Source organism: Aedes albopictus, chromosome 3, assembly GCF_035046485.1.
Source record: "Aedes albopictus strain Foshan chromosome 3, AalbF5, whole genome shotgun sequence".
Taxonomy (NCBI): Eukaryota; Metazoa; Arthropoda; class Insecta; order Diptera; family Culicidae; genus Aedes; species Aedes albopictus.
In genome coordinates this window covers 165,639,752-165,664,185 of record NC_085138.1, presented here as the reverse complement: position 1 = coordinate 165,664,185, position 24,434 = coordinate 165,639,752, and the positions used below count along the sequence as shown (strand labels likewise).

The window sequence follows — 24,434 nt, the reverse complement described above, 5'->3', positions numbered from 1 at the left end:
TCCCAAATCTTGACGGGATATTACTGTAAAGTTTATTCCGAAAGTAGGTCGTGTGTCGTATGAAGATGCGAAGAATTTCAGACCTATCAGTTTGACCTCTTTTCTTCTGAAATGCTTAGAACGCATTGTCGATTATCACATCCGTGATGTTCATCTGGCCAATGTGCCTCTTCATGTGAACCAACATGCTTACCAATCTGGAAAGTCCACTGTGACTCTTTTACACAAAGTTGTTTACGATATCGAGATGGCATTCGCTCACCTTCAGGTAAATGATGAATAGGTTCGTGTTCATTGCCACAAATTTCACAAATGGAGGAGAACGTGCTGCTGGAGCCGACCTACTGTAGTAGACTAAGATATATCCTTAAGTAAGTTATGTCAGAATAAAGAAAGTCTAAGTGCGAAGCACATGTATTTCTTAGTAACTCCCTACACTACTAATACCTGATACCCCGTTTAATGCGGGACGGATAGTCAGCCTAATTACAAAAAGTTGCACTACCATCAACCAAGAGTTTTGGCACCTAATTATCATTTATTAAATCAAAACTATTTGTTACTGATTAGTTTTACAGTGCTGCAATGTTTACCAACTGGAAGTTATCTTTTAAAATCGCAATGCGAAGTTCAAAAAATTAAACATGCGGCATACAATCTTTGTCATCGTAAAATGTTGAGACAAACCTATGCAAATTGCTACATTACCATTATTGTTTCGCGATGATAGGTGCTTAAGGCTCAAGCATTCGTCATCATTTTTCGGAAAATAAAAAGCAGTTTTCTCGCTGCAAATCAAAACAAGGATCATGAAAATATATTCACTGCATTATATTCCTCAAGTGGAGTACAGTGAATATATTTTTATAGCAAACACTTTTGTTTTGAACGAAAAAACTGCTTTCAAATGTTTGATGATGACGATGATTTCAATGACGAAAAGTTCAAAGTTAATTCAGTGGATTCAACATCATAAAGGAGTTCGAATTGTTTAGAAAGATTGATACGCACTAGAGGCAACGAACCCTTGTTTTAAAAATATCAAAGAAAGCAACATCAATTCGTTATATTTATTGTTGTTCTTGTTATTTTCTGTCCAATCGTGGCAACTGTGCATCTGCCGCTGCAGAGAAACATTCAGAGCACTAACATATTTCAATTCTTACACAATACCCCGTGTTCATTCCTAGTTAGTTGCACCCTAGAGAATGCATCTTCGCGGTCAGGTTTACGCGGTTGAGAGTAGTTGTTCGTAGTTTTTTTTAGTAAAATGCTTTAATATTTATGGTAGTTAATCCTTCGGAAGAGTACAGAGCTAATTTCGATTTGCGAATTTCGGGTGGCGAGTTTGTCTTATCCTCGGTATGATTTATTCAATTTCGGATGATTTTTTTAATAAAGTTTCTTTTACGGAGAATAACAGCTAGCTTTTTGATGATCCGTTTTCCAAACGTGTAATAGTAAAACAACAGCAGGTGTCTACATTCTTTTTGTATGGATTTTTGAAATCAAAGCAGTTTTAGGAATAATTCAACGCAAATTTCGTGAACTTTTTTCGTATCAAGATACAGTTTTTAACTGCTTCGCTCAAGCATTGGTTAATTTTGTTACGTGACTTCTTGCAAATTATGCTAATTATAAATAACTGAAGTAAGACGCACTAGGATAATTCACAGTTGGTTTGAAACAAGTTTTTCACATCGCTAAGCAAAAAAGGCAGATAGATTTGGCAAGATTTTTTTTCACATGTTTCTTTTCAATATGCTCACGTGTTACCCTAAAAATCCCATTATACATCCAGTTAAACCTGAGGTCCTCGGTAGTTATTCTACGGTTCAATTCCGGATTTATTAGTTTCGTCGTCGGCGAGATGTTCACAACGCTACACTTCAACAGACACTTCAAACATAGCTATACTGATTATCGACAGCCCGCTGGCCGTCCTCGCCACTGGCGGCCGCCGATCCACTTGGTTGCCCTACGGCGCCGGTTGAAGAACCAACTTGATTACCGCCGCCGGCACCACCGCCACCGGTTGCTCCCTGATTTCCGGGCACTTCGTGGTGTGCCGGTACAATGGTTTGCTGCGACAGTTCCAAATCGCACGTTTTGATCCGAACACTTCCGTTCATGGTGATCACCTGCATGGGCTGTGTGTGTGTGTCGGTCGTGTCGTTCGGTTTGCGTGCGAAGAGAACATTTGAACAGCGTGATTCGATCAGGGAGGGTCAGGAGATCAGGAGATGGTTGATTTGGTGGTTGTTTTGATGATGGACAGTGATGGGAGGCATGGGTGTTGGTGGTGGACACGACATTTTGAACGATTACCAAGAGAATGTTCGGCTAAGAAGCGTTACTAAAGCGCCTATGGAATAGGAAAAATAGAGTAGATAGTTGAACTACTTACCTCCAAACTTAAAACTTAACACAGATACAACGAGTGAACGTGTGACTACACTAGAGAAGAGACCGAGACATAAGCCTGCTTGCGTTGGGCACATGTCGTACACATGTTGTTGGAGAAGAACCTCATGTAAAATATCAACAGGTGACGAAGAAGTATTTGCCCATGTTATTCGTTCTTAAAGGAACAACCCAAAGACTAGACGATCATCAAATAGATTGTGTGCTGAAAAACCAGATGTTTTTATGTATCTATACTATAGCCGTAAGATTTTTTTTTCGAAGTCTATGAGTATATAAGACATAACATACACACCAAACACATTCAGTTTCATGAAAACGTTGCTGATGTTCAGCCAAATTTGCTGGACGATTCAGCAAAGTTTACTGATCATCAGCCATGTTGTGCTGAAACCTTAGGCTTGGCAACATTTAGTCAATTTTTTTAGAGTGTACAGTATAATTTGAAATCAAAATCACGAAAGAAAAACTAGAAGTCTAACTAAAATTTGCTAGGATCCATCAAAAGGAGGAGAAAATGCCGACTGGAAGACGCTGCGGTGAAAAGGTCCTTCATCGAGGAGTTAAGGAACCGTGCTGCGTATATTCCGGAAGGTGATAGCGTAGAAGATCAATGGAGCACCATCAAGAACGCCTCCATTGCCATCGGCGAAAATAATTTGGGTGAGCTACGCACCCGGAGAAAGCAGTCACAGATGACACCTATAGGAAGATAGCGGAACGAAGGAACGCTAAAGCCGCGATAGAGCGAGGGAAAACACAAGGAGCCAAATCCATGGCCCGTCCGCGCTATTCGACTCTCGAAAAGGAAGCGAAACGCTCATGTAGACGGGGCAAATGAGCGTGGGTGAACTCCCTAGCCGACGAAGGCGAAAGCCGCTAACACCGACGACATCCATCTTCTCTACGATGTTTTACGTCGTCTTACTGGGACTAAGATAAATGATACGGTGCCCGTGAAAGACCCGTCTGACCAGTTGAAACGCTGGTTCGAGCACTTTGGAAACTTTTTTTCAAGTTTCGGCCACGCCATCAACACCCCAGCATGATCCGCCAAGGGTTCGACGCATTACCCGTGTCAACATTGAAGCTCCATTCCCAACTAACAATTGCAAGTCACAAACAAGCAAGCTTGCTGAATTGTTGCCTAATAATGGTAATGATAGCCGAACTAAAATTATGCTCTACACATTAATGTTTAAATGATTTTTCAATTGAGAAAATAGTCAATGTTCGACTTTCCTCATCGGTATCAACAATGATAAATTAAAACACTTTTCAAAAGTTTAACAAGAAATTCATTCGACAAGCATTGATTCCTTAACAAAGGAGTTTAACAAAACATTTGTCTGCATCTTAATAAGCTGATGCATCGATAAGCATATGCTCATGAAAAATGTGCTTTTCAATTGTCAAATAAACGCCTTCAGCTCGTCATAGTTTGACTCGGAACTTTGTTCGGATTATGGGATAAATCATGGCTAAAACTGTTTAGACAATCAAGTTATTAAAGAACCAACATTTTAAACAGGGTGTCTACTACCTGGAAAAACCTGGAAAACCTGGAATTATCAGGGAATTTCATTTACCCTGGAAAAAACCTGGAATTATCAGGGAATTCCGGAGCCAATCAGGGAATTTTTGGTGGAAGGGAATTTTTATTGAAAATAGTTTGAATAAAACTAGACTAATATAAATATTATAAAGAAATTCTGATCAAATATATGGAACCATGGCTTGCATTTCTTGAATAAGATTCTTCAGAACTCTTGAAGTCTTCGAGGGGAATTGGCGTCCAAAGATTGGGAGACTTTTCTAACAGTTCTTTAATGGATTCAAGCGATGAACCAGCCTAGGGCTGAAAATTTCTAAAATAAAATAATAATAGTAATAATAATAATCAATAGTTTTATTTTGAAATTAAGCTGAAATGCTTCGAGATTTTTTTGATTACTGGTGAATTTTAGAAAAATTCTGCAAGGAAATTCCAGATTCATGAAAAAATCTGGCAGAATTTTCTAAAGAATTTTCTTATCTGACTGCTGACATCTAACGGGAATTATGAGTTAGTACATTGAGACTCTCTGAAGCAGCTGAAAAAAAAAACGTACACCTACCTAATAATTGAAATCAGAAGCTAGTAATAAATAAATCTGGCAGTACTACAATCTCCAAAAAGTGGAGAAGTTCCGGAAAAAAATTCTACCAAAATATATAAATTGGCTTTAAGCAAACTTTCAAGAAAAAACATCTAGAGGATTTTAGTCGTATGAGTAGCTTCTGGTGGCATTCCTTAAAAATGCCTGACGTGATTGCTTGAGAAGTTTCTAATAGATTCTTTGGGAACAAACCGTGAGGAAATTTTTAGAAATTCACCAAGGCAAGTTTGTGCAGGGCCTTTTGAAAATATTTCTATGGAACCCCTGCAAGAGTATTGTACAAATCCCTGATCATTCCTTAATTTTTAACAAATCCCCTAAAAGGAATGGTTGGTAAAACTTCTGGTTGAACCAATGAGCTTCTCATATTGTTGGATTTTCTAGGAGTGTGTAGTTTTAAATAATAGTTAAGTAGTTTTTTTTTTCCGAAAATTAAAAAAAAATTATGGATTTCAGAACACTTAGAAGCGAATTGTTGAAAGACATTTCTGTATAGACTTTTCGAATAATTTTTGGAATCAGACTTGCTAAGGATTTTTTAAGAATGTCGACAGCAAAAAATCCCACGAGGTCTCTGAAGAAATGTTGCAACAAAATCATTATTTCAATGTAAAACTTTCTGCGACATTTCCTGAAGAGAATTGATAATATAATGTGTTTTTACAACTCATTTTCATCTTATGCTATCATAAATTTTCAAAATATTTGTCGAAAGTTTTTTAAGACTCTCACCAGCATCTTAATGATTAAAAAAAAATCTCTATTGACAAATAATTTTAATTGACCTATGCTGCCCCCATTCGCATAACAGTCCCATTTGACTTTTCATCACTTTTGAGTTAACGTTATGAATAGTCATCATTTTCGATGTACTTCCAAAAACAATAATAAAAATTAAGAATTTTTATGTCAATGTATGAAAAAAATACCAAGTCATGAGCGTCCCATATCAAAAGTACCCGCATAACAGTCCCATCATGGATTTTTGTGTCACGTAACACAAAGCTGAACAATTTTGTAGTGATTGTAATATTTTTTACAGTTTCATATTCATGTGCGAAGCAATCTGTGAAAGTTTCGAGATGATCGAAATGTTTTTAAAATTTTGGCGATTTTTCAAAGTTTTATATGGAAACAAGTTTTCAAACTTCAAATGCCGCACGGTGTCAAAATTTCGATTATTATCGAACTTTCATGTACCTCGGATTTTTCTTCATAGAATGTTAGAATTTCGGCTGTAATGTATAAATGCAAAATTTGAAAATATTCTATCGGGGAAAATTTGAGTTAGATGAGTTTTTGGGTATTTTCCATACTAAAAATCAATAATTACTATTTTATCCCGAAAAACGTCCCATACAAAATGTATGGAAAAAATTTCGCCGATGAAATATTTTCAAGTTTTCCGATTATGAATATATAGCCAAAATACTATTCATTTTCGAAGAAAAATCCGAGGTACATGAATGTTCGATAATAATCGAAATATTGACACCGTGTGCCGTTTTCTCAATTCCAACTTTTTGCAAATGGGACTGTTATGCGAGTGTAGGCAGTATGCATTAAAATGAATTTGAAATCCCATAATTACTTATCTCGGAAATCCGCTGAAAATTTTTGGAGCTGCTCCTTTTCTTCCAGAAGTTAAACCAGAAATAAATCTACTAATACCGCCACAAATTTTTTCTAACAAAATTCAGCAAATTCTTATCTGTCGTGTATATGGCAAATTTGGTGGTTCGTTCAATTTATTTCTGTTAGTTATTATATCTGAACCTGGAATTGTTTTCTCAGACCTGGAAAAAACCTGGAAAAATCAGTGAATTTTATTTTCGTAAGCGAGTAGACACCCTGTTAAACGAATCACATAAAATCGAACAGAATAGAATTATGTAGTTTAACATTGAGCGCCAATCAACGCGTAATCAACGTAAAATTGAGGCATTTATTTATTATTCTTAGTCTGCAACAAGATATCTTGTACCTTGATTATTTTTTTTTATCTTCCGCACTCCGCAGCAGTGCGATTGTACGAGAGGCTTGGATCGATGCATTTGACATTGCAGTGCTGTCGTGTTTACTGAATATTGTTCCCACATTCACCTAGATAACCGAACTGCATTCAGAAATTGACACATTTCAAGTATCCCTAAACATCCGTATGCACTATTTATTGAACATAATATCAAGATTCCATAGCAAAAGCATAAATAAAAAATGCTTAACGAATTTTCGACTGAGCATGATTAGATTACCTGAACAGATGATGTGAATGTACCATGTCCAAGACCATACCGCTTCACATATTGTCATACATTTTTAAAGATCGATATTTAATAAAAAAAAATAAAAACATATTCATATCGCAATTAGTTCGTCTGGAAACAATATCTTCAAAAAAAAGGACCAAAACTTTTTGGCCGCATTCGATACAAGTTTTCTCACCGTGCGATAAAAATTCTGACAGCGAAATCAGAATGGAAAACACGTGTTTTGAGCTGAACAGCAGTTGAAGTATAAGGCGTTGTTCAGTTGATTACCACGTGCTGTGCTAATTCACCACTGCTGAACACAAGTTCAGGAGTGATCATTATTGAGTCATGGGAAGATTATGTTTTGCTTTGGGTGTTGCATCTCACCATCTCTAGGATGGCGCAGATAGGAAGGCATGCGGCTGGCAATCGACAGGTCTCGAGTTCTAATCCGGATTTAGGTTATTTTATATGTGATTCTTATTTCATAATAGGTGTTCTCAACATGAGAGCAAATAATTACTCTCGCGAGAGTTCAACATTTTTGCATTTTATTTATTTTCAGTCATTTTTGCCAAAGAGCGATTCCAAGCAACAGCATCAAAATTAAGGAAATTTTTTAATTCATGATTTTCTATTGAACTGAAACATTGCACAGTTTTTCAGTTCCATCTAAATAGCCATTTTTCGATATCAAATTTTTATTTTGAATCACGACTAACTTTTCAACAGGGTGTATGTGAAAATGGTTCAAAAATATTCAAAAATCTGCACAGCCAAAACGGTTCGTTCGATTGCTATGAATTTTTCAGCAAAGTTAGATAACTAAATGGTGATTCCTAAGAAAATATACACTGTGAAAAAAAATCTTTTTTAACATGAAAAAATATAATTTTTGGCACAAAAATTCAAATATCTCAAAACCCTATCTTTTTACCAACGTAATTTTTTTAGGGAAGACGGTCCATTGTATAAGCAATCTACCATAAAAATTTGGTGATGGTAAACTAATAAACAAAAAAGTTATAACATTTCAAACATTTCACAATTTTCACATTTGGTAAATATTTTTTTCTGTGTAAATTATTTCGGTCAGAAATCGCAGTTTGATGCTAATTTTATTGTTCAGCAAAGCTAGATAACTAAATGGTGATTCCTATGGAAATTTACACTGTGAAAAAAAATCTTTTTTCACATTAAAAAATATCATTTTTGTCACAAAAACTCAAATATCTCAAAACCCTATCTTTTTACCAACGTATTTTTTTAGGGAAAACGGTCCATTGTATTATAAAAATTTGGTGATCATAAAAATTTGGTGATGATAAACTAATAAACAAAAAAGTTATGACAATTCAAACATTTCACAATTTTCACATTTAGTAATATTTTTTTTAGTGTAAATTATTTCGGCCGGAAATCGCAGTTTGATGCTCATTTTATTGTTAATGGCCTTGCGTGAGTAAAACAAGCTGTTTTTATTATGTATTATGTATATTATATAGGGCCCATATAGCCAAGGCGGTAAACGCACGGGTATTCAGCATGACCATGCTGAGGGTGACGGGTTCGATTCCCGGTCGGTCCAGGATCTTTTCGTAAAGGAAATTTCCTTGACTTCCTTGGGCATAGAGTATCTTTGTGCCTGCCACACGATATACACATGCAAAATGGTCATTGGCAGAGGGAGCTCTCAGTTAATAACTGTGGAAGTGCTCATAGAACACTAAGCTGAGAAGCAGGCTTTGTCCCAATGAGGACGTTACGCCAAGAAGAGAGAGAGTATATTATATGTACAGTAATGTTCCGATTTCATCACGCCCTCCGCGCATTAGTCGTTTATTAATTAATTTGCTGTTACATTTGAGGACAACTGTTTTCCCTCTTCTTCAAGATGGGTATTCAGCGTGTTTTGCAACGTTAAAAATATTGAAATGGGTATAGATGTTGAAGGATATTTCAAAGCATTATTGAAAAGGGGCGTGATTAAATTGTTTAAACAGATGTCGCTGATGGTACGGTGGCATGACTCTCTGCACTTAGCACTTCTGGCAATTTCTCAGTTGTTGTCGTTTTCGAACTTCCTGCGCTCTGCTTTACCGATGATATACAGTTGGTTCGTTTGTCAAAGTCTAGACGGCAGGACGTGCGAATGCGTAAATTTGTATTCAATGTGGACATTTGGGCATAACCAGTCTCTTTCAGTTTATCTATGGTGCTTTCGGTGAGATTTCGTAACGCTTTTGAACATTTTTTTTTCATCAAACGGTCTACAAGAGAGCGTTGAGTTGAAGACCTTTGGAAAAGCGACTGTTCATGTTGTTCGTTAGATTATAATAAACAAAATCACTTATTAGTTTTTATTGACTAGTTTGGTGTTGTTTGCTTGGCTGAAAAAAAAATACTATAAAATTTTTAATATCCATAGCGGTAGTATTTTTTTGCTTTTTCGTGAGCATTGTCATGGTATGTATACAGGCAAACAAACGTAACACTGACGAAATTTTCATTGACCACGCCTTTAACGATCACTTTGAATCTTGGTTGTGGCTTTCATAGCCAGAAGAGCGCCCATCGTTTTTCTTTGCGTTTGACGCTTCACACTAGCGCCTTCTGATGACGATATTGCACAACGCAGTGTTTCGTGAAACATTTCCACCAGGTGGTGGTAGTGTGAACTGGGCGATGGATTTTCACGAAAATTGTTCTAGGCGTTTCGTCTGTTTGTCTGTGGTATGTACCTCTCATGCATTTGTTGTTGTTGAAGTTACTCGCATTCTTCCGATCATAAAGTATGTTCTCTAAGAGGTATTTTTTTTGCAGATAAACTAGACGTATACGCGTATTTTTGATCACAAGACTGGATCGCGTCTAAGTTTCAAATAGTAATTATGAATAATCAAACAAAAATATCATGAAAACAACTTGTTTAATTCAGGCGGTAGCTTTTACAATAAAATCAGCATCAAAATATAATTCTCGAAATAATTTACACAGAAAAAAAATTTTTTTTTGTTACTAAATGTTGAAATTGTGAAGTGTTTGAAATGTCATAACTTTTTTGTTAATCAATTTACCATCACCAAAATTTTATGGTAGATAGCTGATATAATGGGCCATTTCCCCTAAAAAATTGACGTTGGTAAAAAGATAGGGTTTTGAGATATTTTAGTTTTTGTGACAAAGATCATATTTTTTTAAAGTAAAAAAATAATTTTTTTACAGTGTATATTTTCTAAGGAATCATCATTTAGTTATCTAACTTTGCTGAAAAATTTATAACAATCGAACAATCCGTTTTTGCTGTACAGCTTTTAGAATATTTTTGAACTATTTTCGCATACACCCTTTTGAAAAGTTAGTCGTGAGAGAATATGAAGGTTTAATATCGAAAAATGGCGATTTAGATGAAATTGAAAAACTGTGCAAAGTTTCAGATATTTTTGAAATGGTCGCTCAGGATCGACTGACATGACCCCGTGGAATTCCTCCAAAGCTTAACAACAACTTTCTTGTTCATTTGTAAAACGCTTTGTTGCCGACAAGTAAGCCATGGCAAAGGCCCACGTAAGAAATTTTCATTCCCCTAACAACCATTGTTATATCAAGATCAATAAACAGTTGTGTAAAACCATTTTGCGGAGTATTTTTCGAGAAGTAGCAGTAGTAGAGAAAGTAGTGAGTAGTAGTAGTAGTGAAAATAGTGAGTGAAGAATCGCGAGGATTGATTCCGTGTTCCCGGCAAAGGACGATCCAGTGTTCCCAGCGAGGATCGATTCCCGTTTCCCAGGTGAGCCCATCCTGTCGGTGTGACCCCGAGCGAGCCCCTGAAACACGCATTTAACAACAAAAAATTAAGTTGGTGCACAACATGATGCTTTACAACTTCTCCAAATTTGTGTGAACAAAACCCGAACATAGGTTGTACGTGAAAATAATTCAAATGTTATTCAACATTAATTCGTCATAATGGTGCCTGTAAAATTGTTAGTTGGGATTAGTGCAGGAGATAGAAACAGCCATCCGTAGCATGAAATCGAACAGAGCCCCGGGGGTCGATCGTATATTAGCTAAGATGCTCAAAGCTGACCCCGTAGTATCCGCACAACTACTGCATCAATCATTTTGCAACATATGGGAAACCGCGGCATTTCCGGCCGATTTGATGCAAGGTGTCTTAGTAAAGATGCCCAAAAAGGTGTAGCCTTCGCTCCATGCTGCTTAACACAAATATATAAATTGACCAGAAATACCACTCAAACTGATCTAATCTTACCCCCAATAGTGCGCCGGAGGTTAGATAATAGGCTTGACTTTTAAAAGCTTCAAGTGACGTCAATCGGCCTTCGATCGGCCGCGAAGGAGATTACCGAAGGATAAGTACATTTCTGGAGCTCGATTTGAATAGGTCGTATGTGCTTTTGTCGATATAAAATTCGATCAGTTTATTTTAGTCATTGTAGCAATATGGCAGATATTTTGCAAACTTTTAATGATGAAACAGAAAGTCTGTTTTGTGAGGATTCTGCTGTATGTATCAACTTTGCTCAATTTCAACGGTTTTCGCTATAATAAGCGAATCCAACTGATCGAATTTTTAATCGACAAAAGCACATACGACCTATTCAAATCGAGCTCCAGATTTGGAATTTCCGAAGAAAGTCGGGGAAGAAAGAGTCGCGATCGAGCCCAAAACTAAGCGAACCTTCAACGTAGGCCGTTACACTACCGAACTATTTCGAAGAAGTTCGTAGGAAATACCGGTTCCTAGTTTCACGTTCGAATTAGGAGAGAAGTGCTTAGGGTTTGTGCGTTTACCTCAATAGGATCATCGGGTAATGCGTTCATTGTCATTGTGCTCGTTGAAGAAAACTCGTGCATGTGCTAATGGTGCTTGAATAGCCCGCGGCTATTTTCTTTCCCAGCTGTTCGGTACGGAACTTGCCGGCGCAGCTCCTGCAGCGCTACGATGCCGAACCCGCGGTCCTTCAGTAGATCGGCGAGTATGCGGGTGCTCCCAATGAAGTTGAGAGATCGGCAGTTAAACGTACCGAGTTTCCAATCGGAAGCCCTTTTTTTCGTTACAATGGGTTTTTACGGCTGGCTCGTAGGGCCTGACACCAATCCCCTACTTTCCGGAGAACCATACACGGAAAAAAATCCATTCCAAAGACCATGAATATGACTCATAGTTTCCCGATATTTTTATGATTTTATGTTATAAATATACACCATGATTAAATTTTATGATTTTATGAATGATTTCACCATAACGTTATGCACCCATTATTGTTTTGGCTTTCGACGACCAAAAATGGAAAATATAATCATGAAGCTATGATTAAATTAGCTGGGATCATGAGTAGCATTCATGAAGCCAAGAATAATTTTCATAAACCTGGATGCAGATCCTGATGCTTTACCACCACATTCATAAAATTATGGTTTTGTGAGGTAGAACCATGCATAGAATTCATGAAATCAAAAAATACTTTTATGATTCCGTCGTCGTCGGACCTCAATGTTTCTCAGTCAAATTCATAAAATCATGGTTGAAGGAAATGGAACCATGCATAGAATTCATGGAATTAAGAATTACTTTTATGATTCCGTCGTCGTCGGACCTATATGCTTCTCAGTCAAATTCATAAAATCATGCTTGAGGGAGATGGAACCATGCATAGAATTCATGGAATTAGGAATTACTTTTATGATTCCGTCGTCGTCGGTCCCAAATGCTTTTAATTAGATTAATAAAACGATGCAAGCTAAAATCATAAGAAAATAAAATACATGATATCAGAGCCCATTTCTATGATTTTGGAACCTATCCATCATCCTTTTTTCTATGAGCAAGCAGCACTTTTTAGTTGGCCTCTTGTTAGTGAAGATATGTAATGTTCAAATATAAAAGAGAACAACAATGATCGAACTCACCAGATAATCATATTTAGCTGGTTTATTATTTTTGTCTTTGGCACCTACATCCAACAGGCTAAGGATGGCCTCCAAACCACATCAATTGTTCACTAGTTCACATCACTTGCTGAGTATCCGAAGTCGTCGAACGATGGATAAACCGGAAAAATAGAGATAATTACCGAAAATTAACGCGCGATTCTCACTTTGCTTCACCCTCCGTACATAAACTCGGAACTACGACGGATGGCACAACGAAAACGCGAACTGGGCACTGTTTACTTTTTGCGCGTTTACTTTTTAGTCAATCAACTCCCAACAACCTGCCGAATCTTACGGGCACACTGTTTCGATGTTCCATTTCCTCATATATGCACATTTATTACTCTAACCAAATAAAAACTTTGCAAAGATAGCAGGTTCAACTTTTTCCACATGTCTGTGCTGGACGACCGGGCGATTTATATAATTGCATATGGCAGATAAGTGTAACGCTAGGAAGCGACCATGAATATAATTTATGAAAATGCTTGTTTCTATTCATATTTCTGGTCAACTCATTCATGATATTATGAATTTTAATTATGATATTATGAGTTGGCAGACATCATAAGAACATGATTTTTTATTCATGATTAGAGGAATGGATTTTTTTCCGTGTAGTGCACAGTTGAGCTTAGAGTCCTTCCCTGGCACTCGGACGATGATCAGCTGATCCTAACATGGGGATCAGACGCTGTTGTGAGTCGCTCCTTCTGGAGAACAGACTCTCAGGTTTGCAGAAGCAAAACCAACCCCCTCCCCCCTTCCCTGTCAGCCTACGGCCAAAGTTCCCACCGGGATTGGTTACCCGATCTTCGCTAAATTTGCTCGTAGTTTCCGGCCGGTACCAAGAGGAGGTAGGGATAAAAGTTGCTGGGAAGAGGCTAGTGGATCACAATGGCTGCAGCACCCAGCCTTTGCCGTGCCGAGGCCCGAGACCGAAGAACATGTGCTCTTTGAATGTCCTCGTTTCGTGAAGCAAAGGTCGAGTATGCAGGAGGTATGCAGTAGAGACATCACGTCTGACAAGATTGTTGAAAGGATGTGTACGGGGGTGGACAGGTGAGATTCCGTTACTTCCACGTTTTCTCGAATCGAGCTTGAACTGCAGAGAAAATGGCGAGCCGAATAACAGCTAGTTGAGTTGGCCCCCCTTCCCCGTCCAGGAGCTTGAGTTCAACGGATAGTCTAAGTACTAGCCACCCAGTCAACCAGTGATCGTATAAGATGTTAAATAAGATGTTAAAGTGGAGGCGATATGCGTACATTTTGCATGCGCCTAAATGGAAGCATGCACGCGTATGGCCTCAACTTTATCATCTTATGCAACATCTAATACGATTACTGGTTGTCTGGGCAGAACCCGAGCATCCAGGAGAGAATGAACAACTTAAGGCGGTAGCTGGTGGAACGCTTACTATTAGTAGAGTGTACTCATATAGGGTATCGCGCCACTTGGGCGGTGGCTTCTATATTCGTCTGTTTCCCACTATAACTCAGTCAATTTTGAACCAATTGACTTGAAATGTTGTACACGGGTAGATACTATACCTATCTCACCACATTCCAAAAGTTGTGTCAATTGGTTAAAATTTGACTGAGTTATAGTGGAAAACAGACGAATATAGAAGCCACCGCCCAAGTAGCGCGATTCCCTACGCATTATGCATTTCTGTTTTGCAAAATGTGGTAAAATCAAAACATGCAAAACATAGAGCGTAAAAGGGTCTTGCGTGGCCTGTTTGCGGTGTCTTTCCGTTCTGTCTGTCCCCGCTGTGCCATGACGTTGGAGCGTTTGTTGGTTGTTGTGTGCATCGTCGGACGTCTTTGTTGCGGGTGATCATCGGTCGGTGGTTTTATCGGTGGTGTCCATGGTGTGTCGGCACGCAAGTTTAGTTAAGATTTTAATTAGGAGTGTTACGAGTAGTTTTAACAGTGAATAAAGTGAAGTAAAGAGCCGGGGCCCGTGGCGTAGTGGCTACATGTTTGCTTCATAAGCAGATGGTCATGGGTTTGATCCCAGCCCCGGCACTTTCCCCCTGAGAGCAGCTAACACTGACCCTCTTCTGAGCCCATGGCTCAAATGAACCCGGACATCGGCGAACGGCAACCCATAATGGACCCCCAATCGGACTGGAAACAGGAACAACCAATAGCCACACATCAACATCCTCGAGCTCATAATTCTACCATGATAGGGTAGAAAGTGAAAGCAGCGCAACGGCAAACAGTTCGATATAGTACAATTAAGGCCGGACGGGACGGTGGTTGAATCGTCCGCCATTGCTCTGTTATTAGTTAGAAGCAAATCTCAACTTCTACTTCATATTATTGACTAGAAATTTGATCGTTCATTTGCTCACTTACGGTGCACAATCGATTAAAATTTCAGCTACGTCAGTGCAGTGGAAATTGATATTTGCATCTTCAAAATCGCGAGGCAAATTGTTAGAAAGATAGGGAAGATAGGAAAAATTACACGTCGTCCCGTGCGACCTTAATGTCTGTGTGAATCTCGAAGTATTGAACGTGGATCGTGATTGCTCTGTGGTTTTGTACATTATATTGCGTGTAATTTTGCCTGGAAAATCGTTGAAAGTGCTCGAAAGTTGGATTTCGTCGTCATTGCTTTAAAACATCTGGATTTGTGAAAAAAAAAACACCGTAAATCGATCAACTTATCAAATATAGTTCTGCAAATTTGTATCAACGGATAAACTTCAGCTTCGATATGGCTGCAATTGCCTCCACATATAAAAGTTCACAATGCAAAAAATGCCTAGATGTGATTGCCGTCGGTGTCGACTACATCGAATGTGAAGGTCTTTGCAACGGTCTCTTTCACGCTGCTTGTATAAAGTTGAGACACGACTTCCTTATGCAACACCGCAGCACAATTTCGAACTTTTGTTGGCTGTGCAATCAATTAAAACGATACGCAAACAACATAGTGAACGTCCTAAGCTAATGACCGATCAACAGGACAAAAATGCAACTTTGCCTAAGGCAAACGACGTTTATCGTATTGATGGGGAAATTTCCAAACTAAAACAAGAAATTGCTTCTCTTCATCATTTATTGAATTCCATTACGCCTCGCGTCGAAGCAAATAAAACAGAGGATCTAAATGCGCATCGTCAACTTGCGGAGTCGTCGCTATTGTGTTTGTCCGATAGTCAACAGAGCACAACACACTCAGGCCGTCATAGCAGAGCAGCTGTGGAACAGAGAGCTCCCAACGATAGGTTCTGGCTATGCTTCACAAGGGTGAAAAACTGCGTAACCGAGTAACAGATTTTGGAATTTGTTACCGATTCGCTAGGAACCGATGATGCTGTAGTCAAAAAACTAGTTCCTGCTTGGAAAGATACGCTCTCGATGCCATATGTATCGTTCAAGGTTGGTTTCGACGTACGCCTGAAAGAAATTGCACTTCAACCGTCTACCTGGCCAGCTGGATTACGCTATAGAGAGTTTCGAGACGATGTTTGGGAACCGCTGTAAAGGATTGGCACGATATCACTGCATTTCAATCAGGCTTATTCTGCGCGGCGTGTGAGGTGAGACGGACGGTTTCGTTTCACGTGACGTGAGACGACTAATGTAAATCAAATGGGGCGAGTCGACTTTTGTCACCTCATTCGACTCGTCTCACCTCACACGCCGCGCAGAATAAGCCTGAATGAATAGTGTCTGTTTAATTTTTTTTAATATTCAATTAGACTTTAGAAGTCCGTTGAATTAACAACAATAAATATGAAATAAAAAAGAACACATTTAGGCGCTGTACAAAAGTGTATTTACAGCTTCCAATTGGAATCGCTCACGCAGTGCCCTAGTGGACAATAGAGCTGTAAATTAGGTTAAGTGATTGAAGAATAAAAAAGTGAAGTAAAAGTATTACTTGTGGGCGATTCACTAATTGAACCAGTGCCGCGACCGCGGGTGATGCAATATTTCAATATGTACTCGATGATTTTTTTCAATTTTTTTTTGAGTTATATCTTATACTCAAGGCTTTTATATGCAGCCATGTTTGAGGATGAAACATATACAGTATTTCATATTTTTTGTAGTGAATATAAAACCTCAAACATTGCTGCATATGAAAGCCTTAGATGTAACACAAAAAAAAAATGAAAAAATTTCATCAAGTACATATTAAAATATGTTTTAAAAATATGTTCAAAAATCTTTTAAGTTTTATTAAAAGTTCTATAATTTTCAGAAAACTTATTCGATATCGCTCAAAATTTTACCAATGAAGCTTCCATATAGAGGTTATAATTGGTCAAAATTTCAGCGTTTTTGATTGACGTATAAAAAAGTTATAAAAATTCAAATGAAAAATTATTTTAGCCAAAAAATTACTGTACGGACAATTGTTTGACACACTGTATCTGATGATTACATTGGCAGTTAGAATGCCAAAAAGTGCTTTAGTAGTAAGGCTAGAAAGTACATCGTATGCTCAAAGAAGAAAAGTCTTTCTTGAACCACATGGTTCCCAGTTAGTTACCCAGACCGGGTCTCCGGATAGGCTTGTGGATATATCATTCGGGCTAATGGATCATTCGGGGTAATGGAATTTGGAGTAATGTTCTAAAGCCCGATCCCCACATAACTCGAGGAACTACCTCATGGGTATCTGATCAGCAGATTTTCTCATTCTATTAAAAAAAAAGAGTTCACTTTTATTGAATGGGTGATTTTATACAGCCATCCTTCATTTGGGGTCATATATGACCCCTCCAGCCCCAAAGGGTTAAGGCATATTTGTGAAAATGTGCAGAATGCCGGTTACGGTATATTTCCTCGCGGAAGTTTGGATCAGCCGGCTGTGAGTAAGCCTCATTCAACCGCAGAACTATCTAAGCTTCATAAATAGTAGCCGGAGTTAGGCAGCACTCATGTTCCACCTGGCCGTCACGAGTAATCCACATTTCCACATAGACTTTCCAGTCTCCGGCAAACGAAGGGGGAAGTGTTAACCCAAACGATCCAACCTCCACCATATCGAATTTCTCTTTATGCTGCAACAGCAGTAGAATCAACTATTACTTCATTTCCATTGGATTTTCATTGCCCATGTCATACATACTCCTGTCTTGATTGGACATCTGGTTTCCACCTTTGCTGTAAGCTTGTTTAAACCGGGTTCGAGGGGGTTGTGCATAGCTGCACACAAATCACTTATTTCTCTGTAAACTATCCCCGACTGCCAAGTTCCACGTTGCAATTGTTTCGAACTCATCCTTACCTAGGGTGAGTAATAACAACAAAAAATCAAGATATTCTAGTCGATTCGGCACAGCCTGGTGAGAACCTTAACTGGTGATGAGTAATCTTTCAGAAATGTCAAACTTCCATTGTAGATTAAGTTGCCACTTTCCCTGTTAATGATGTGGAAATCGCTCATATCAACGTTACTGAACGGTACTCCGTTGTCGCATTCTGTGATCGGTGATGCGTCGATGACAAACTTTGCCTGTGATTTTGAATTTGAGGTTAAGATTGAGCGCCTCTTTGATATGACGATTCGAATTTTTACGTACCTCGGTGCCACGATCCAGAAGGATCAATGGAAGCACTAGTAGAAGTGAGACAACTATTCGATCCATGATAGCTCCAGAAAGAATGCCTGATTCCAAAACATTAAATCAGTTGTTAGAATCGGTCATCGCTTTTTATTCCGCTAGTGAAAAGTAATTGCATGATTGAAAGCTATCAGGAAAGCAATTGTACGATATACGGAACGGAATATCTGTCTTGTAGATCAGTTTACACCAGTTAATTGTTAATTTTATGTAATGTTAATTTAGTTTAACTTAATTGCTACAGCAATTCGATATCAAAACTTTATTTATAACTCGCTTAATTCCAGATGGAAGAATGGTCAGGTACCCTTACAAGGTGAACAGTATTTGCTGAATTCAGCTCCTCGATTTGAGTTCGACAAGCGATAACTGACTTCGGCCTAGAGTTGGCTAAAGTAAGTGCTTTGATAGCAGCCTGGCTATCTGAACAGAAGTATATTACTTTGCCCATTACGTGCTGCTGAAAAGCTGATTGCACTCCGCACATAAGAGCAAAGATTTCGGCCTGAAAAACGACACAGTATCTACCAAGTCAAAAAGACTGATGTAGCCTTAGCTCACGAGAGTAGATACAAGCATTTGCTCGATCTTCGAGAAGGGAGACATAGGCCTTGACAGCGCCGCAGTGCTGCCGCCTAGCGGGAGTCGTATGGCAAACGTGAGAAAAAACGAGACAAAACACGTTTGTTTATACTTCTTCACGCACACGATGACAGATACAAATGGGATTTCCCATTGGAGTGAGTGCATTTTTGCTGCCGTCAGAGCCAATCAGTGTAACACGTTGCAGTCACACGCTTACAAACAGCAAGATGTGAAACGGTAACTGCGGCTCATGTTGACAAAAATCACTGATCGCATCTTGCATCCGGCGAGATTCAGTGAATATCCAGTGAACTTTCGGTCGCTGGATGTTCATAAATCAGGCCAAACATGTCTAAAGGTCCTATCTGCAGAAGAGAGGCTCTCTTTGGTTTCCTTCTCTTTCGTTAGTATCTCAGCTGTTAATTTGTATTATGATTGTCTCCTTGCATTGAACGATGGTCAAAACAATAGTCTTTTGATTTGTACTGCAAAAATAGTAGAAAAGTGTACCATTACATTGCAATAATTGAAAGAGAAAGTGAACAAAGAGAGCCTCTCAGATGCAGATAGGACCTATTGAAATGTTTGGCCTGAAATGTGTCATTTTGTGTAAACTGTGCCCGCTTTGCAGAAGAAAAGAATGATCAGCTCAGGAAAAAAAAGAAGACCATGGACCATGGATCTTAGCAACCGTGGAATGCGATCTTCTCTTTCCTTTGGATTGCTATTTCTTTTTCTTCTCTAACTGCGGGCACTGTTTACAGAATATGACACTTTCATGAACATCCAGCGACTGAACTTGTCCACGATGACGTCGCACGCCAACTGACTGTATTCGCCTTGACGGAGGCTCTCTGAGAGAATTACGCTGTGCGTGAAAACAATTTTTTTTAACATGGGAAAGGATAGGAGCTGCATTTTCAAATGCTTCTAATTCTTTATAGAAATTTTTTTAAGCAAAACGTTCTTAATGTTATCAAATGAGATTTTGATAGGATATAGTATAGACATAACATTGTGATTTAAAAACATTTTGTCTAAAACCAGTTATAGTGTAGCTAATTGAAAGTATATTGCAAAACATTAACTGTTTTTTCAATCTGAAGTCCCTAAAATATTTTAGAAGCATTTGAAAATGCAGCTCCTATCCTTTCCCATGTTAAAAAAAATTGTTTTCACGCACAGCGCAATTCTCTCAAAGAGTTCCGTCAAGGCGAATGCTGGTGAACGGGTAACTGCGGGTCGTGTTTACCAAAATCACTGCTCACATCTTGCATCCGGCGAGATCCGCACGGAGAAACTGAAAAACTCAAAATAAGGTACTTTTAAACTCAATTTTGAGTTCTTTTTCATCTCCCTTTTCATGCGCTCTTTCTGTTGTTGTCAGAGAGTGAAGAGAGAAACAGCCCAACTTTTGCAGTTCCGTGCGTCAAGCCAACACTGAGTTTCTAGCACAGTACTCAAATTTGAGTGAATACAACCTAGTCAAAATTTCGGTTGGGTGGAAAAAACTTAAAATTAGGTATTTTTTTCACATGGAAGCAAGCGGGAACAACTCAACAAAAACATCGATTCCATCAGCTCAAAATTGGCTTGACGCACGCAACCCCGAAGTTGGGTGGAAAGAACTCACTTTTGGGTAGTTTCGTCTCTCCGTGCGGTGAACATCCAGTGAACTTTCAGTCGCTGGATGTTCATGAAAATGTCATTTTTTGCAAACAGTGCCCGCAGTTAGAGAAGAAAAGAAGAATCAATCCAGAATAAAAAAAAACCGTGGATAAGTCCATAGTTCATAATCCATAAGTCCATACCGCAGTCCGCGGTTGCTAAGATGCGCATTTAGTTCACCACTGGACTGCGCACTCAGTCATCATAAGTGCGAAAACGTTAATAAAAGTGCGCGATTGCACCATATCCAGTTGATGTCTTCGGCGCACTATTTCTTTAATTTATGCTGAATAAGTGCTCTGAAGACACCGAGTTGATTTGTTGCAATCGCGCACTTTTATTTACGTTTTCGCACTCTTGAAAACTCGTGCGATAGACCAGTGGTGAACTAAATGCGCTATATTTTTTTTTTCTAAATCTTTAATGTTTCGTGGCCTTGTTGTTTACGATTCGGACTTTGGCTTTTCGACGATTCGAATTTGGCCAGCTTTCATGGGTGGTTTGGTTGAATTCACGTGCGCGTTGGATAGAATGCTGAGGTCCTTCTGGGATTTCGCAGGAATTTCATCCGAAATTTGTCAAGAAAACCTTTGCGGTTTTTCTACAAATTTGTTACAGGACTCCTGCGGGAGTTTCGTGTGGGATTGCCTGGGAATTCTTTATGAGACTCTTCCTGGGGTTTAGGATTCTTTCAAAGTACTCTTCCTAAAAGGCTCCATCTGAGATTCCTCCAGGAACTACTAGAAGGAACTTTATGGAGTATTTCCTTAAAGGAATCCTGTAAGAACTTCAATTGCTCCAAATACTCTCTATTAAACTCTTGGAGGATGGTCATTAGAAACATTTGCAAGAATTTCAAAATGAACTTCTGGAGAAATTCCAGAAGGATCTGCAGGAATTCCAAACGGAATTCTTGGAGGAAACCAAAAACGACTTCGTAGATGAATCAGGCAAAGAGTTCCCAAAGAAATCCCGGAAACAGTTTTTGAAATAATTCCAAAAAGACTTCCCGGAAGAGACGGGCTTAGTGGTCTAGTGGCTTCCGCTTCGGATTCGTATGTAGAAGGTCAATCCCTGGCCCCTCCCTTTCCTCGTACTTTGTATCTTTATATAGACTTTCTCCCTCTTCTCTACATATTCAACTCATGCATATTCACATGTTCATAGCCATCGCTAGAACAGAAACGAGTTGAAAAATCCGTTTCTTTTCCTTCCAACTTTCCTAGCACAGTAGTGTCAATCTATCATATAACGCCTATGAGTTATGCAATCAAGCGAACTGTGCCTGTGCCTTCAGAGTAATAAATATACTAATCTATCACCTTACGCCTGGAATCCACGCACCAATGTGTGAACCCATTGCCAACCATATCCCACCAACACTCCGACATCCGCATGAATTTGTGCATACGCAGAGGTATATTCAGTCTGATCTGGATACAAATGATTGCAACCTGACGTTGCTGGCCCAGGCGCCATTGTCGCCTAAAATAGAGAATCACCAACACTCACACACTGAAGATGCCTGCTTAGTCCCCGGCAGATATCTCATTGGTTCCTTGTGTGAGTGTAGCTGGTCTGGCGATACTGCAGTAGTATCCACTGACGGTCAATCAAGCTCAAGCTCAAGCTCAAGCTCAAAAGAACTTCCCAGAAGAATCCCGCTAAGAGTTCCCAAAGAAGTCCCGGAAGAAGTTCCCGAAGGAATCCACTGAAGAAATTCCAGAAGCAATTCTTGACAGAAACCCAGAAGAAATTCCCGGGCCCTTGGAGCAATCCCAGAAGCAACTCCGGGAGGTATCTCCCGTAAATTCCTGGAAGGGCGGAATTTTGGAACGCATTTTTGTAGGAATCTTCGAAGGTATTCCTGAAAGAACTCCAGGAAGAATTGCGGAAGAAATCCCGGGTAAAATTGCTGGCATTGTTAGACATACATATCTTCCAGGAACACCTTCTGCAAATAAAAAAAAGTTCCGAAGATATTCCAAAAGAATCAAAATTGGAATTCCTGGAGGTTTCCCGGAACTCATTAAAAAGTCCCGGAAGAAATCTCTTGAAGTAGTAGAAAGAATCTCTGAAGGAATCCTGAAAGGAGTTTCTGGAGGAACCTTTTAGGGATCTTAGAAAGGATCCCAGAACAGAGTTGATGTTCACGGAGGAATTCGTGGATAAACTTCTGGAGGACTTTCTGGAGAAATTCCTGCAGGAATGCCTAGAAAAATAACCCTAGAGGAATTCCAGGAGGAATTCCTGGAGGGATCCTTGGAGAAATTTCTGAAAGTTTACCTGGCGGAATTTCTGAAAGAATCCATAGAGAAATTCCTGGAAGAACTCCCGAAGAAATTTTGGAAGAAATCTCGTGAGGAATTCCTCGAAGATTCCTAGAAAAATTTCTTTAGCAAATCTCTGGAGGATATAATGGAGGAATCCCTGAAGTAATTCCTGGAGATTCCTGGGATCCCTGTCAAAATTTCTGGTACAATTCCTGAAAGAATTCCTGGATAAATCCTTAAATTAATTTTGAAGGAACACCTGGAGGAATCACTGCCGAAAATTCCTGGAAGAATTCCTGAAGGAATCCCTGGATTAATTTCAGGAGGAATTCTGGGTGGAATTACTAGAGGAATTCCTATAAGAGTCCTGGAATGAATACCAGGAGAAATTTCGGAAGAAATTGCTGGAGGATTTATTAGGGGGATTTCTGGAGGAATTGCTGGTGGAATTCTTGAAGGAATCCTTGGGGGAAATCCTGAAAAAATCCCTGGAGAAATTCGTGGTGATCAGCAGCGCAAATAGTTCGAATTAGAATTAGTGGAATTAGAATAGAATACATTTAGGCGCTGTACAAAGTGTAAGTGCAGCCACCAAATGGAATCGCTCACGCAGTGCCCTAGTGGACAATAGAGCTGTAAATTAGGTTAAGTGATTGAAGAATAAAAAAATTCGTGGTGATGTTCCTGGAGGAGTATCCCTGAGGCAATACTGGAGGAATGCCTAGAGGCAACCTTAGAGGAGTCCCTGTAAGAATCCCTAGATCCCTGGAGGAGTTCTCGAATAAAGAAATCCCTGGAAAAAATTCTGAAGGAATTCCTGGAGGAATTCGTGAAGAAATTTCTGTGGTAATTCCTGGAGGAGTCCATGGAATGATTCCTGGATGAACTCCTGGAGAAAGGCCTAGAAAAATTCCTGAAGGAATTCCTGAAGAAAATCCTAGAGGAATCCCTGGAGAAATTCCTGGAGTAATATGTGGAGGAGTTCTTGGAGAAATCCCTGGAGGAATTTCTGGGGAATCCCTGAAGAAAATCCTAGAGAAGTTGCTGTAGATATTCTGAAGGAGGAGTCCCTAGAGAAATTGTTGGGTAAAAACTTGGTTGGTGCCTGGTGGAAACCTCAGGGTTGTTACAAGAAGCATGGAAAAAAAATCCGCGCCAAATCCGCGTGAGCAAAATTTGAATCCGCGCCAAATCCACGCGGTTTTGAAAATGAATTCGCGCCAAATCCGCGTGAGTTTCATTTTTCTATATTACGTATATATTAAAAATTAAATTTGAACACTCTACAATAGGGCTCTGCATTTTTTTGATTTTGTATGGGATTTTGACGTTTCTTGGCCTTGTTGTTTACAAAATTTCTGTAAGAGTGAAAGAGAAGGAGAGAATTTCATGCAGTGCCCTATAGCGCATGTGCTTGAAGCGCAGTTTCGAGTTCGAAAGGAATCGCTCAAGAAACTTCTTGAGTGATTCCTGGCAGAAACTTTCTTCAGTGACTGCCATTTGAACTGTCATTTT

The 24,434-nt window shown here is 39.1% G+C and overlaps 1 protein-coding gene across 2 annotated transcripts in view; it reads right to left on the bottom strand.

Moving 5' to 3' along the window:
• Window positions 1–1,256: 1,256 nt before the first annotated feature.
• The window catches only part of LOC109402771 (SH2B adapter protein 2), a 561,576-nt gene continuing 538,398 nt past the window's right edge, over window positions 1,257–24,434 (bottom strand). The window contains exon 7 of one of the 2 annotated variants that reach the window (XM_062859974.1): window positions 1,257–2,150. In XM_062859974.1, coding sequence (XP_062715958.1) covers window positions 1,902–2,150 — 249 coding nt within the window. In that variant the 3' untranslated portion in view covers window positions 1,257–1,901. Of the gene's footprint in view, window positions 2,366–24,434 lie in introns of both variants that reach the window. The other variant, XM_062859975.1, reaches the window with a different exon arrangement.